This window comes from Marmota marmota, unplaced genomic scaffold, assembly GCF_001458135.2.
Source record: "Marmota marmota marmota unplaced genomic scaffold, marMar, whole genome shotgun sequence".
NCBI classification, from domain to species: domain Eukaryota; kingdom Metazoa; phylum Chordata; class Mammalia; order Rodentia; family Sciuridae; genus Marmota; species Marmota marmota.
In genome coordinates, this window is record NW_026000082.1 from 5,329,559 (window position 1) to 5,344,644 (window position 15,086).

A 15,086-nucleotide genomic window follows, 5' to 3' on the forward strand; every position below is an offset into this window, starting at 1 on the left:
TTTTGACATCCGTCATGAGAATAAATCTGAACCTCTGCTGGAATTTGAGGAGAAACAAGATTCCGAAAGCCTGCTCTGGCTTGACCACTCTTATCAGTCAGGGTTCCAGCAGGAAAACAGATGGCACATTCAACTCAAGGTAATTTGAAAGGGGTTTAATAAAAAAGACATTTGCAAAGATGTGGGCAAGATGAAGAGAGATTATAAGGGATAGAGCTGAGCTCCAAAGCTCTTGCTACTCCATGTTTGAAGGGGTAAGGGGAGAACAGTTACAGAAACTAGAACGAGAAATTAGTGGGCAGAGAGTCATCTTGAGAGGCACTACCTCCTGCTGTGGAATTCTGTCAGCTAGAGAAGACACAGCTGACCTGGAAATAAACACCCTAATGCCATTCTCCCCCCTCCCACCAATCTACTCTCAGGGCTTCTAATTTGTTGATCCCAACTGAAAGCTGGAGGTTAGTGGAGCCCACTGAGGTGGTCCAAATGGGCGACTTCCTGAGCTCAGGAGAGGGGTCAATCTGGAGAGGTACTTCCAATGTTCCCCCCTTCACAGTATGGAGTGCCTTCCACATGCTGAGCTGGGTGCTGGGAAGAGGCCAGTGAATCAGACTTCTGTTTGTGTCCAATTGTGATTAACACACACTCCACTCTTTAAGCCTCTGATTGTTTGCATTTTAGGGTCTCATGTAGGTAATTATTAAAATTCATAAAAAAGGAATGTTACTGAAGCTTTCTGTGCCTCAGTATCCTCACATGCAAATGCAGTCACAGTCATCTCTTCTCCATGAGCTAGAGCCTGGAAAGCACTTAGAGCAACGTGAGACATCCAGTAAGGGCCCACTCGGTGGGTGTCACTGTCCTTACCATGATTACCATTATTAACATGAACACTGTCCAGCTCGTCTCTTGAGCTCTTCCTCATCCTAGAAGATCTAGATTGTACACCGCTTCCCAGTGGCTCTCTGCTATGTTTCGAATGTGTCCCCCAAAGTTCATGAGTTGGAAACTTCATTCCCAAACTCATATATGAATGGTATTTGAAAGTGGGGCCTTTGGTTGGCAATGAGAATCAGATGATCACGAGGGTGGAGTCTCCATGGCTTTATAAGGACAGAGACCCAAGGCAGCACCCCGGCTCTGACTTGCCATGTTATGATGCAGCAACAGGGCCCTCATCAGATGCCAACGCCGTGTTCAGACTTCCCAGCCTCTAGAACCATGAGCCAAATAACATTCTAATCTTTTTAAATTACCTAGTTTCAGATATTCTGAAAACAGACAAGACATTACCCCTCCCTCAGGTATAGTTCATCCCCAGATGACCTGGCACATGATGCCTTCCTGTTTCTCACAGGGCTGTGGTTTGATTATTTGTTTGCATATCTTCTTCCTCTACTAGATCTGCACTTTTTTAGGATGATCTTGGACTTATCTCCTTTGCCAGCCCTGAGAGCTGCCACATGGGAGACACTCAATAAAGTTTATTGAGTTTATTTTTGAATGACTTTCCATAAGGAGCTGTTATGGTTTAGATATAAGGTGTCCCTTGAATATAGATATAAGGTGTGAGTCAATGCAAGAAGATTTAGAGGTGAAATAATTGGGTTATGAGAGCCTTAATCTAGTCAGTGAATTACCCTGATAGGGATTATCTGAGTGGTAACTGAAGACAGGTAGGGTGTGGATGGAAGAGGTTGGTCGGGGGTATGCCTTTAGGGTATATATTTTGTCCCTGGTGAATGGAGTCTCTCCCTCTCTCTCTCTCTGCTTCATGGTGCTGTGATCCCAGCTGCTTTCCTCTGCCACACCCGTCTGCCATGATGCTCTGCCTCATCCTGAGCCCTGAAAGAATGGAGCCAGCCTTCCATGGGCTGAGACCTCTGAAACTGTGAGTCCTCCCCCCCCTCCCCAACATTTTCCTCTTCTAATTGTTCTTGTCAGGTCTTTTGGCCACAGCACGGAAAAGAACTGACTAAAACGGGAGCTTTTGTACCTGGAAAGGAGTGTGACCCAGGCCAGTGTTCAGAACCGAGGACCGTAGAAGTGGAAACGCACATGAGCAGGATGAAGTCACCTTAGGGCCAATAAGGATCCAGCCCTGAGGAAGTCACAGATGCTCCTTGGAGGATTTCTTCTTCTTGGACTTGCAACTGACTTCTGGGTCCCAAGACTACATCCTCTTGAGGGAAAGAGGATGACTAATAAGCAAGAAGGCACCAAAGGAATTTTATGTGATTTGTCCACCAGAATTACTCATCTTGTTCTCATTTAAGATGGAAACTGGATTTTTAAAAAAAACTGCAGAAGGGGGCAAAGAAAGACAGGGTTTTATGTCATTTAGTAGGCTGTCCTTTAGCCTCCACTTTCCCTGTCAGGGAAAAAAAAATCAGCTGGGATGGGGTTAGTGGAGAATAGCTCCTGCAGCACCTTTTTCTTTGGCCCAGTTATTTTGCTCACTATTTAAAGAGTCAGGGCCCAAACACAAGGGGGAGTCCCTTGGTCCATCCCATGAACCATATATGCCTTGGGGTTGCATCCCATAGGGTCAACTTCCAAGGTCAGGAATATGTTTCCAATTTAATAGTAGAACATGTTGAACAATGCCATTGGGATGCAATATACAAAATCATAAGTAAAGCTCTTTAGAATAAATGACTCAGTTTCTGCAACAAATTATTGCAAGGAAATAACAAGATGGGGGGTATTCTGTAGATTCAAGGACTTAAGATTTATATGAACCACCTAGTGTATGAATCTTATTTGGATCTGTATTAGACAAATTATTAAAAACTGTAAGAGAGTTGAAAGCATTACTTTCAACTCAATGTGTTACTTGATGATATCAAAGAATTATGGTTAAAATTTTGAAGTCTGAAGTGTACTTTGAATGTACATAAAAATTCATTGTATTTTAGAGATATATTCTTATATATTTACAAATAAAATAATATTATACTTGAGATTTGCTTCAAAACAATCTGAAGGTAGTTAGGAACTGGATGGGGTGGAGTGGGGCGCAGAAGTTGATTACTCATGATGGATAGTAGGAACATATGAGTTCATCTGTCAGGTTTTTCTATTTTGTACATGCATGGTATTTTTCCATAATTAGAAACAAATAATGTGATAGTAGAAATCAATTTTCCCTTTGTTTGACCAGAATTCCCTGTAATAGGATTTAAAATCCATACAGAGTGTGCCAGATGGAGAGCAAATGTGGAGTGGGTGACTATGTTTTGGAGATGAATTAGAAGCTATTTCATTCCTCACAAATCAAGGGACACCCTGGTTCTTCCTAAAGGCTGATGGGACCTTCACTATTCAGCCATATTCTTTTAGCAAAGAGCCAGAACTTGAAGGGTAAAAGCAATGACTAACATCATTTCTCTTGGTCTAATTTCCTTTTCTGTATGAATGATGGCTCCTGTGAATCCTGTTGAGGAAAATAGGAACCAGCCAGGTATGGTCCTTCTAGCTGGGTACTATGCAATCTACTCTTGTGTCAATGCTTGGATTTTCATCCATGTTCATTAAGTCATTGGATCTCTCCCTCAAGGGAGGAAGAGATTACTGTACTCATTTTACAAGTGAGGAAACTGAGACTCAAGAAGGAGTAATAATTTACTTAAAGCTGTGTGGCCTCTAAATGGTGGAAGTGAGACTCATACCCTGTCCTCTGGTTTCAAGTCAATCTTCTTTCACTATATAATACTGCCCTGCAGAGTGTCAGGGCTCCTCTCCTTGGGGATGAACCAAATAGCAATAGTTGCTACGTCATTGATAGTTGACTGGGTATTCTACGCATTAATTTCATTTAATCCTTTTAATAATCTTAGAAAGCAGGTACTATCCTTATTCCCACTTTACAAATAGGAAAATTGAGGGCCCTTATGTTGCAGAACTATGAGAAATTTTAAACATAATTTGTTTGGCCTGAGATCCGGGACTCATTTTTTTTTTTTTTTACTTCTTCCTACTTAGTTGAGGCAGATGTTAGGTGAAAGTTTTCAGAATTCACCCAAACAAGTTATGGAGATGACTAGAAGGAAGGGTTATGCCATCAGTGTAATGAAAGAATGCCTTATCTCGATATTTTGGAATCCTTTATTTAGTTAGAGCACTCACATAGCATTGAAAACATGCCAAGACCACTGCTAAACCACTGAACAAATTTGAGCTCATCAAATATCCACAGCAACCCCTGTGGTAATTAAGTGTGGTTATAATTATTCCCATTTTACCAGTGGGGAAACTGAGGCGCTATGTGTCAACACCGCAGAGCTAATAAAATGCAGAGCTAATAAAATGCAGAGCGAGGACTCAATCTCAGCAGTTTGCTACTGGAGTCCATGGTTTTGATGGCTACATGGTGACTCTCACTCCTCCCCCTACTTCACACCGCCTGTCCTAGAGTGTGGCAGTACAGGCATGGTTTTGGTTCGCTTTAATTCCAAATTCTAAACCTTAAATAATAAAGACCAAAATGAGGTACTGGCCAATTTGGTCCAGCTTAAACTGCAAGGCATGTATGTGTGAAATTGCTCAATTCACTTGAGTCAGAAGTATGTTCTGAGGGCTGACTACACCTCTTTGAGAGCTGCCGTAGGAGTGGAATTATTAAATTTAATGGGATAAATCACCTACAGCACTTGGCATATGAAAGAGTTCAAAAAGCACTATTAATATCCTTATTAATCTCTGTGACCTGCTCGCTTCTCTCCACTCCACCTGGGACTCCGTGGCCCTCGCACAGTTCATCTGTAGCTCCTCAAGGGACTTCTCCACTCAGCCCCCTGCGCTCACCACACAGCTTCCTTCTCTCCTCACATTAGTCTGTAATAATGTTCTCTAGCCTTCGCTGAGGGCCGACTTTCCTTCCTGGTCCTCTTGGACTCAGGCATGGCCACGTGACTTGCTCTGGCTAATGAAATGTGAGCAGAAGTGGCAGGAGTGGATTCCAGGTGGGACTGTTCAACAATCCCGTGTGTGTCTTGCCAATGCATCCAGCTGTTTCACACCGGGGGTCTGAGAACCAGGAGGGCCTGTGCAGAAGCCCCAGGCGACGCTTGACAGATAGGCAGAGATGAAAACCTTTATTGTTGAAAGTCAGAGATGTTGGGCTTGTTTGTATAGTGGCATATTTGGAGCCTAATCTGACTGATCCATGTTTGATAAAGCTCTCAGAAGGGGGGAAAAATCCTTACGTGCTGCAATGTCTTGACCTCAGTATCAAGCTTCATCTCGTACTGCATTTCCCTCCTTTCTCTGGTTCAGTCTTTCAGTCCCTCATAGGTGCCAAGCTCGTTTTGACTCCTCCCAGAGCACTCTTCCTCCCCTCTTTGGCCTGGTTCTCATCATACAGTCTCATCAGGCCCACACCTCCTCTGCAGCACTCCTTACAGCTACCTGCTTCCCTCTGCTGCGGTGCTTATTTTGTGCACTAGACTACATACTTGCTAAGAATTGATACCCATCTTTATTCGCTGTTTCTGGCCCCTGGCATAGTTTTCCGCACACAGTAGGCACTCAATAAGTATTTTTTTGTGTAAACAATGGAATGAATATATTATGGAGATGATAGGATGGCAGCTGGAGCCAGAATTCTTGAATTTGAATCCCACTCTGCCTATTAATCTCTATGCCTCATCTGTAACAAGGGGATAAAAATAGTCTCTCTCTCACAGGGTGGTGGTGAGGTCTAAATGGATTAGGATGCACGTGCTGCTTATTTGCTTCCTGTCTCTGTCTTCCAAGCTCACCCTTCTGCTGCTTTTGGGGGTTGGGACTGGTATTCCTCTCAGTATAGTTTCCAGACTCCCTGCCGGGTGGCTATCACTAGATGTGGCCCATGGAAGGCTCTGGCAGGCACCCGGGAGGAGTATGGAGAGGTGGAAAGGCTTCCTCGGCCTCAGGTCCTACTCACAATGCAACAGTCGCAGAGGACAGTTGTAACCATGGCCTCCAGCTCCTTTCAGCACCAGCTGTGCTTCACCAGCTGTGCCTTGCCTCCTCAGAAGTTCTGGTACTCTTGACCTTGTCCCCCAGGGTGATTCTAGCACCATTCACCATGTTTCCTCAGAGGTCTGAGTATCAGCCATGTGGCATCCCACCCCTCCTCAAATGATCCAAGTATCAGTGGTGTGTGCTCCTCAGTACTTAGGTTCTGGTGACCCACTTTTGGTTGGTAGCTCCATGGTTGGTGGCTGTGCTCCATTTTATTAACATTTAGGCTATGTTAGAGGCCCCTGTTGGAAAACCTAGGGAATCATATTCCTGATTCCTGATTGGGCCCTAACTGATGCCATACAGAGAGCCCTTAGAACAGTTATCAGGCACATGCTAAGTACTACGTGGGCAGGGAGTCCTATATTTGTCCGACTAGGTGTAAAACAACACTACCCATTAGAACACTGATAAGGACACTATTTGCCAGCCAGCCATCAAGGCTAACACAGATCCATGGTGCAAAAAAGACTGTTTCTGGGAGAAGATTCAGCGTACACCATAACTGTCACTCAACGACCCAGGCATGGTGTAAAGCAAATGACAACACAGCTTCCATAGCATTAGCAATTTTTTATTTTTCCTTTTTTGTTGCATAGGAAATGCAGTACTTGCTTCCAGTAATTGTATTGTAATGTGAGAAGGTGGTAGCACTAATGGTTGAATACAAGAGTTAGACTAATCCACACCAGCTCAAAAACCCTGTGGAGATTTAGTTGAATAAGAATGGACGCCCACAGTGATTCTCAACCAATTACAAATTTTCACAGAACACAGTAAAACTAAAAGGGTAACTATGAGAGTCAATACAAGTATACTAGAGGCACAGGGGGCCCGGCTCATAAAAACGAATTTCAGACCAAGTTATTAACACGGGGGGAGTTCAGTTTCACAATAGATTTCTTTTGCCACCACTGGAAGTGTTTAATCTCCTCACCCCAAAAATTTGAAATGAAAATCGGAGGTATTTTGAGTGGACAGTTTCCATGTGTGGTGGGAAAAGTCTCCAGTGGACTTGTTCTGGGGATAGGTCAGGGCGGGTAGGGGCACCATGGACTTGCCCTTGGGTATCTTCCCAAGGACCTTCTGGAAACCCGTGGACTCCTAGTCTATTCTGTGAGTGTTTCAGTGGCAAGGCTACCAAATGCCTTTGTGGTCACAGACTGTGGTCTGAAACTAGGGAGAAAAAAACGGAGCTGGCAGCTCTTTTACAGTTTCATCCCAATGTGGCCAGAGGCCTTATGACCTTTAATTGAGATATTAAAAAAAATTTAGACTATTACCAAGAAAAACACTAAAATTAAAAAAAATAAGAACAACACAAATACAGTCAAAGATAAAATGATACTTTTGTCATTTTGAGAAACTGAGCATCAAGCAGCAGGAATGATGTCCCAATTTGCTGGACACTGTCCTTGAACCACTGTAGAGATATGAAAGTTCACATTGTATAAGCAGAGGGGTGTTTTCTACCAGAAGGTGCTCTGGTTAGATCAGAGGGAGCACTGTCACCCTATATTTCTGTGGTCCAGACACATTTTGTAAATTTTGGTTTTTGAACCAAATTGCTCAATGAGTCCATATGGGAAACTAAGCACACAAGGAAGGTCTTACCTCATGGGCTGGCTCAACTATGGGGGGGGGGGTCCCCCTTAACTTTCTGAGCATTACTGGGATATTTTCCCTATACCCCGTGCCCTTAGTGTCTGTTTAATGTAACCCTTTGGGGAATAAAAGTCTGACTTAGGAGGAAAATAAGAAAATTTATTTAATTTGGAAAGCAAGTCATTTCAAATTTAGAACAAAAAAGTATATTTTAAAAAAATCCCGTGTTAATAGCAAACTTCTTTTTCTTATGAATCGGGCCCAAAGTTTGTACAGAGTTTTATTTCTGAAGAAAATATTGCAACTGTGCATGAAACTAAATAGCCACGTGATTTCTTAAAAGTTTTTTTTTCTTTTTCTTTTTTGTCCTTTAATGTGAGAAGGTCTGGTGTGAAGACAGATCAAGCATGGGTACCTGGCCGAACACTGTCCATTGAGAAAATGTTTCTGTATCAGCATAGCTTCCAAAGGGTCAAGGAAATGTCCCTCACTTGGAAATGTTCTCAGAGTGGCTTCAGAGCAGAGTTCTTGAACTTCAAATGGTAGTTTTGAGACAAAAAATCTTGCCAGGTACTGATTTCTGAAACCAAACACCCATGCTTGCCCCTAGGAAAAAGAAAAGAAAAGAAAACAAACAAACAAACAAAAACCCCGAAAACAAAACACAAGTAATACTGAATTTAAGTCAATGTATACCTCCAAAATACTGAAAACAACTGAAATCAAGAAAAGACAGAATTTGCGTTCTCAGTGAAATACCTTTAAACCTAGCTGACAAGAACCAAGTCAGAAAAAAAGACTAACATAACTTTGAGTAATATTCATACAGTTCACTAAGCATTATGGATAGCATGCATTAATATTGTACGGTTATTTTACATCACCTATACCAGAGGTCCTGACTGACAGACAGCGAAGGCTACCGGTGTAGAAAAATCTTACTTCAGAAGAGCAATATAATACAGATTTCACAGGCACTACATTTTAATATATCAGGTATTATGCTGGTTTTCTTATATTTCTTTCTGTCCTAAAGCTGGCATTATAACAATGACCAAAAAGGCAAGGATTGAAGTAAACGGAAAGTAGATACCAAAGTTGATATAGTTTTTTTTTTCTTCAGATAGATTAGTGCATAGTTCTCATGCAGATAAACACTGCTATGCATTTACACTGTTGGAAAGCAGAGTGAATTGAGCCCAAGTTGTCACATTTGTGTAAATCATTTTGTCAGCCTGTAATAGCACCATGTAATGGATTTGCATTAAACATTAAATTGATCTCAGAATTGGTGACACAGTATTCACTACAGTTAAGTGCTATGGAATAGCTTCAATGTTACCTGCTATATATCAAAGCAATTTTCATCCCACTGCTTTTTTTTTTATTGGAAAAAATAAAAGGGAAACATACATGACACTAATTAGACAAATGCACAGCCTTGGACGTGGAGAAGGCAGAGCAGGTGGACTGTCAGACAATAAGTACATGCATTGACTTCAAGACAAAATGGCCTCGGCAGCCAATGGGGATGAAAGCTGTGCCCACGGGCAGAGCAGCTTCTGAGACCACCTAGGACAGGTCTGGAGGGTGGGCTTCGAGGTGCCCCTGATGCTCTCCTTACATTACCATGCCAGTTGTGTATTACATGTGTCCTATGGAGGCCTGCCACCCAGAAACAGAAAGAAAGGAAAGAGAAGCACAGAGAGAGAGAGAGAGAGAGAGAGAGAGAGAGAGAGAGAGAAAGACCACCACCACCACCACTGTGGACAAAGATATTTCCAGACATGGATGTAAAGTATGTTAGATGACATTCTTAGAAACCACTCCCCCCAAAAAACAATCACAGGGGAACAAACGTTTTTTTAAAATCAGATTTCATAAGTACTTCCTGGCACGGTCACTATAATAGAATCAAAGCATGCGGGGATCAGGGTTTGAAAAAGTGAAAGACAAGATTTTCTGAGATGGGTCCTGCATATTCCTGTGGGCTGACTGAATGTGTGACTAGAAAGTTTGGGTCCTTCACACTTCGACTGTCAGAAAATGAAGAGCACAAGCTTCAAGAGGTGTAGCCCCACAGGCCGCCCAGGAGCCCCCCCGGACCTAGGCCAGGGTAGGGAATGAGCTGACAAGAAGTAACTGTCCTGCCAGGGGGTGAAGAAACAGAAAGCTCAGAAGGACGAAAAAGGCTGGGGATGGGTGTCAGTGAGTGGCAATAGGGGTGGGCCTCTGCCCTGGAAGGATCAGAAAAAAAGCCTTTGATGGTAGCAAGGGAAGGGGCCAAAAGAAAAAGTACATTGATAAATTATAAGAATTAGTGTCTGTGCCTCTGACTTCAGTTCCCAAAGAAAAAACATGGAGTCACTTGAGGGACTATCTTTGCCAATCTTGCTAATGCCATTTGATGGGGAGAAAATTCAAATGTGTCTCAGAATGGAGGGCTGGGCCTTCAAATGCTGATAGCTCTCAGTCTGTCTGTCTGCACACCCCAGGTAGCAAAGTCTTCCTCAAACATCTTTGCTCAGCTTTTAATCTAAAAAGCAACACACTCCCGATTGTTGGTGTTTCTTTTTTCCTGCTTGATCACACTGAACTACAGTTTCCTGCTGCTTTCTGGACAATGGAACATGAACAAAAATGTAACTTAGTGTACTTAATACTTAACCCCTGTTTGTTATCACCCTAGACTGCCTCCCTAATGTTTTAAAGCCTTTAAAACATTTTTTTTTCCTGCAAATCTGTTCAGAGTTCCCTAATTTTAGCTTCATCAAACTTAATACAACAAAATACCTTCAAAAATACAGCATACCTGTAAAGTCCATTTACAATGGTTTTTCAGTAGACCTATACTTCTCAAGCATAGGAATATGCTATACCATTGAGAGAAAAAAAAATAACTGTATTTAAATACTTACAAAAAAAAAAAAAAGGGAAACAGGAAAGTTTTAAACTTAAATCCAGTTCCCAAAGTGGGGGAAAAAAAAGAAAGAAAAGCAATTCTATGAACGCCGCCTTTATAATGAACAATCAGAAATTTCACTAGGCTAATTTGACAGAATTTTTTTCCTCATTTAAACAACATTACAAAAGTCCTGCATTATAAAATAGGGTAGAATAAATCAGTGTAATCAATAAAACTATACAACAATACAAATTACATATCTTCTGAGTGGGCAGTTTATTCTCTCTCTTTGCAGTCATGACTACAACATGCGCACTAAAAACAACTAGAACTGCCCAAACTATTGCTTAGTTTGTTTTGTTTTAAAAAAGGGTGCAATTTTATTGTATATACAACCAATTTACTGGTAATACCTTGGCTTATTGCAAGGTTCTGACAAAATGTTTGTCTAGGCTTTTTTCCCTTCACTGTGAAGCACTGAAAGCTGCTATTTTTTTTCTTTCTTTCTTTTCTGTTTTTTTCTTCCTTTTTAAAATTTTTTTCCTTTTTTTTTTTTTTTTTTTTTAGTGCACATATGTCATAATAAAGTAATGCCCAGCTAAGTGCTATAGGGGAAGGCAAAGTATGCTGGCTGGCTATAGGAAGTGACACCGTACACTGACAATCACACCATACAACAGCGCCAAACGACTATTCAACCACTTATCAGACACATATGAAAATCCAAAATGTTTTATTTTATTTTTTTTTCCTTAAATAGAGATAACCAGTAAACAATTTTCAGAACTTGGAAGTTTAAAAACGTGCATATAAAAATGGGCATTATATACTTTTTATTGAATGTGGATTGACTGCAGTCTGCTAAGAAAAATGGGGTGTGGGAGCTGAAGAAAAAGGAAGTTGTCTTTTTTTTTCTTTTTTTCTTTTTTTTTAAGGCTTGCTTGTGAAAGGAACAGTTGTAAAAACAAAATTGCTTGAAGCAGGGTCAGCTTAGTGCTTCACAGTTTGACTGCTTCTCTAAGAGGAGCCCTTCCTGCGCACGTGCATTCAAAAATCACAAAAAGTACAAAGACAAACACCTAAAACACACTGCGTCAAGTGCAGCACTGACTTTGGTCAAATTAAAAAAAAAAAAGGAAAAGGAAAAGAAAAATTAATAATTGCTAAGCTTTTTCTACATGATATAAGCAGGTATTGCATATTTTCATATATCTGGGGGGGGAATAAGGAAGACTCAAAATAAATTGTAAAATGCAGCAACATCCAAAATACTGACATTCTAAGCATCTACAGATCTCAGCAATGCACTGCCACTGACCACACAGGACAATAACGACTACTCCTATCTGCGGGACAACTGACTTTCTATTGAGTTCTAGATGTTGAAACTGACGATGGCTGACATAAAAGTCACATTTTACAAAAAGTGTCTCCAAATGCTTGACGAGGGAAAAACCCCTTTCAATAGAGGAGCATGTGCAACAATTCCACAAATAATCGCTATCCAGGGCAAGGCACATTGATATGGAATTTTTTGTTTTCGTGCAAATTAAGGAAAAAAAACAAAACAAAACAACATTGTTGGGGGGGGGGGAAGATGAGGAGCAAAGTGTCTTCCCAAGAATTTCAGTTACTTGATTGTATAGGACAGTAGTAGAACCCTTCTGAAGGGCTGAAAACAAAGTTTAAAGGCAAGTGCCTAGAGGAGGGTTACCATATTGTGTCTTAATGCACTCTACTTTATCCTACATTAACTATATAAAAATTAGTTACTAACACTAGAACATGCAGAGACTTCCTCTGATCAGCAGGGCCGCCAACCAGAACGTTTATATATGTATAGTTTAGGGAACCTTCTTGAAGTTGCATGGGAAGCAAAGGGGTGCTTCGCTGTCTGGTAGAAAAATCACTTGCACTTTTTTTTGTTTTTGTTTGTTTGTTTCTTTTTTTCTCTTTTTTTTCTTTTTTACATAAGATACAGGACATTTGGGGGGTGCAAACTTTGTTTTTCCCTAACAAGTGCCCTTGATCTGAATGGGCACCAGCATTTGTGTCAGTATTGGTTTCATTATTATTATTATTATTATTATTTTTTCCCATAGCCCAGTTCAGGGACGCAAAGGTCTTTAAAACTTCTGGACAATCTCTGGTACCATGAGGTGTCTGATAACTGATAAATCCTATGTTGCCAGATACATGTAAAAATCTTCAGAATTGGCATGATTCATTATAATGACTTCTAGCTTATAAAATTAACAGATACCATGATTTCATTTTAGTTATGTGCTTTGATAACAGAAAATAATTAATTAGCATTTAATGTAGTTAACATATTGTGGTAAAAGCACCATTAGATTTGTTTTTTTGTTTTTTTTTTAAATTTTCCTTCAGTTTTTAAAGGGATACAAGTTTAACAATAAAAAACATAAAAAGCAAAAATAGCTCCCCTTTTTTCTTGCAAGGCTGTTTTTTACCCCAATAATTTAGAGTCCTGGGGTGGAAGGACTTGAAAAACAAAAATAGAATTTTCAACAATCTCTATCTTACAAAGATATTTAGCTATCCAATGAAATTGCACTTTACTCAATTCAAAATTCGATTGTTTTGATTGATTCCTGTCAGTTTCTGTCAACACAGACCATCTTCCCCATTTCCATGTGAATTTTTGTGTCATTGTTGAAATTGTTGAAAAATGTTGTTGTTGTTTTTAATGTAAGTGCAGCATTTCAAAACTTTTAAAAAACTGAATAGTAGTAGTAGTTTGCCATTTTCGGAATTGTTCTGCAACGTGAGTGGATTCATTGTCCTTGCGGGCCATGTTATATACTTAACTGCTGACTGCTGAACCAAACCAAACTAAAAGAAAAATAAAAAAGGAACATAACTGCATTTTCTTTTTCCAATATGTTACAGAAAAACATTGCCCTTTGACTGTCCCGTAAGTTATATATTGCAGATCTCAGCTACTACAAAAGATTTAGTTCTCCATGTGCCTCTTGAATGCTCAAGAAGGATCACACCTGTGTGGGTAAATTCATGAAATACTGTGAAACAGCCAGGCTCCGTAAGGAAAGTGTGTTACAGCAGGAAGTCAGTGAGCAAGGGTAGTCCTCCGCTAGCCACATCACCTAATGCTCACGCTACCACGGAAACACTCCAAATGTTACAAAGCCCAACCATTTCCAGCACCATATGAGAAATTACAACAGTCCCTAAAGTATTTAAAAAAAAAAAAATCCCGAAAGGTTATGGCCTTTGCTGTTTGACCATAATGCTTGCTGTTTCCATGTACAAGTTGATTTGAATCGGTTTCTCTCCCCTTCCACTGACAGTGAAGTTGTAACCGCGCTGGGTTGAGGTTGCGTCCATGTTACAGAGTTGAGAAGGGGTCAGGTGGTCTGTCTGGTGGATGGTGGGACGCTGCAACTTTTATCCCAGGTACCAGGACTGGAAGACAAAAGGAAGAGTGCAGTTAGAAGGGCAGTTTGTGGGGCTGGGGTGTAGCTCACTTACACAGCGCTTGACTGGTGTGTGTGAGGCCCTGGGTTCTATCCTTGTCACAAAAACCCAAAAGTCCAGTTTGCAAAACAGCCTATTGTAGAAGTTGACCATCTTGTTGCTCATTCAGTTCTCAGCCTGGAATACAGAATATCTTCACCCAAGAAGAGCTGAGTGAATGGAGAATGGGAGAAAGAAGAGGTTTCATGGGGTAATTAATGGCTAGGTGACTTGGATGATTTTCAGTGTCTCCTTCCAATGAGTGGGCACACGTTGGGTGCCCACAGGGTGACTGCAGCATTCTTTAGCAGGCACAGGTGTTAGCAACAATGCCATGAACGAGGAGGTAAAGGGGGAGAAGCCCTTGGTCATCTCCTGGGTAATTTAGGGAAAGCCACTCATTTCTCTTACTCTCTCCTTCCTCTTATGTGTGTGAGGTCGACTTCAGGAAATAAATTAAAGCTCCTTTCAGTCCAATATTTCTAAAATAATATTTTCAGAAAGGACACATAATCATCAAAAAGGAGCAAGACTTCGCCTTGGTAACTGCCACTAGGTCCACAGGGTAAATGAGGCCATGCTTTTGTCCTTTCAGCATTTAAAGGTCTCCATGTCTGGGCCCAGCTACCTTCTCCTTTCATGAACCCATAGATGATCAGCTTTGAGTCATACTCCAGTAGGACATTACTTATTTTGCTGGCATTTCTTTGTCAGCAAAGAAAGTTAAGTTCGCTAAACAAAGTGACCAAGTATAGACTAATATCAGAGTCTTAAGTGAATTAGAAAGTATATGGCTTTTGCCAACTTTCCTCCGGCAATACCCTGAAAAATTCACTGCATTTGTCATTAGTCACTGAAAAGTGCCTCAGAGTGGGTCATGTGTGGATGATTCAGTCAGGTGAAGGCCTGGCCTTGTCTAAGAGATTCCATTAGGTAAAGTCAGGACTGGCTGAAGAATGGCTAAAAAAGAGCTACCTGGAGGTTGGTATAAGATTTCCTGGTTACACAAACTACCTTTGATTTCCAGAGGAGTTTAAAAACCCTCAGTCTAAAGTGAACAACTGCTCATCAT

At 41.0% G+C, this 15,086-nt stretch overlaps 1 protein-coding gene across 3 annotated transcripts in view; it reads right to left on the bottom strand.

The window, feature by feature from the left end:
• Positions 1 to 6,564: 6,564 nt before the first annotated feature.
• Nfia (nuclear factor I A) overlaps positions 6,565 to 15,086 on the bottom strand; it is a 363,160-nt gene continuing 354,638 nt past the window's right edge. For all 3 annotated transcript variants that reach the window (XM_048815270.1, XM_048815269.1, XM_048815271.1), the window contains one exon: positions 6,565 to 13,963. In XM_048815270.1, coding sequence (XP_048671227.1) covers positions 13,887 to 13,963 — 77 coding nt within the window. In that variant the 3' untranslated portion in view covers positions 6,565 to 13,886. The remainder of the gene's footprint in view (positions 13,964 to 15,086) is intronic.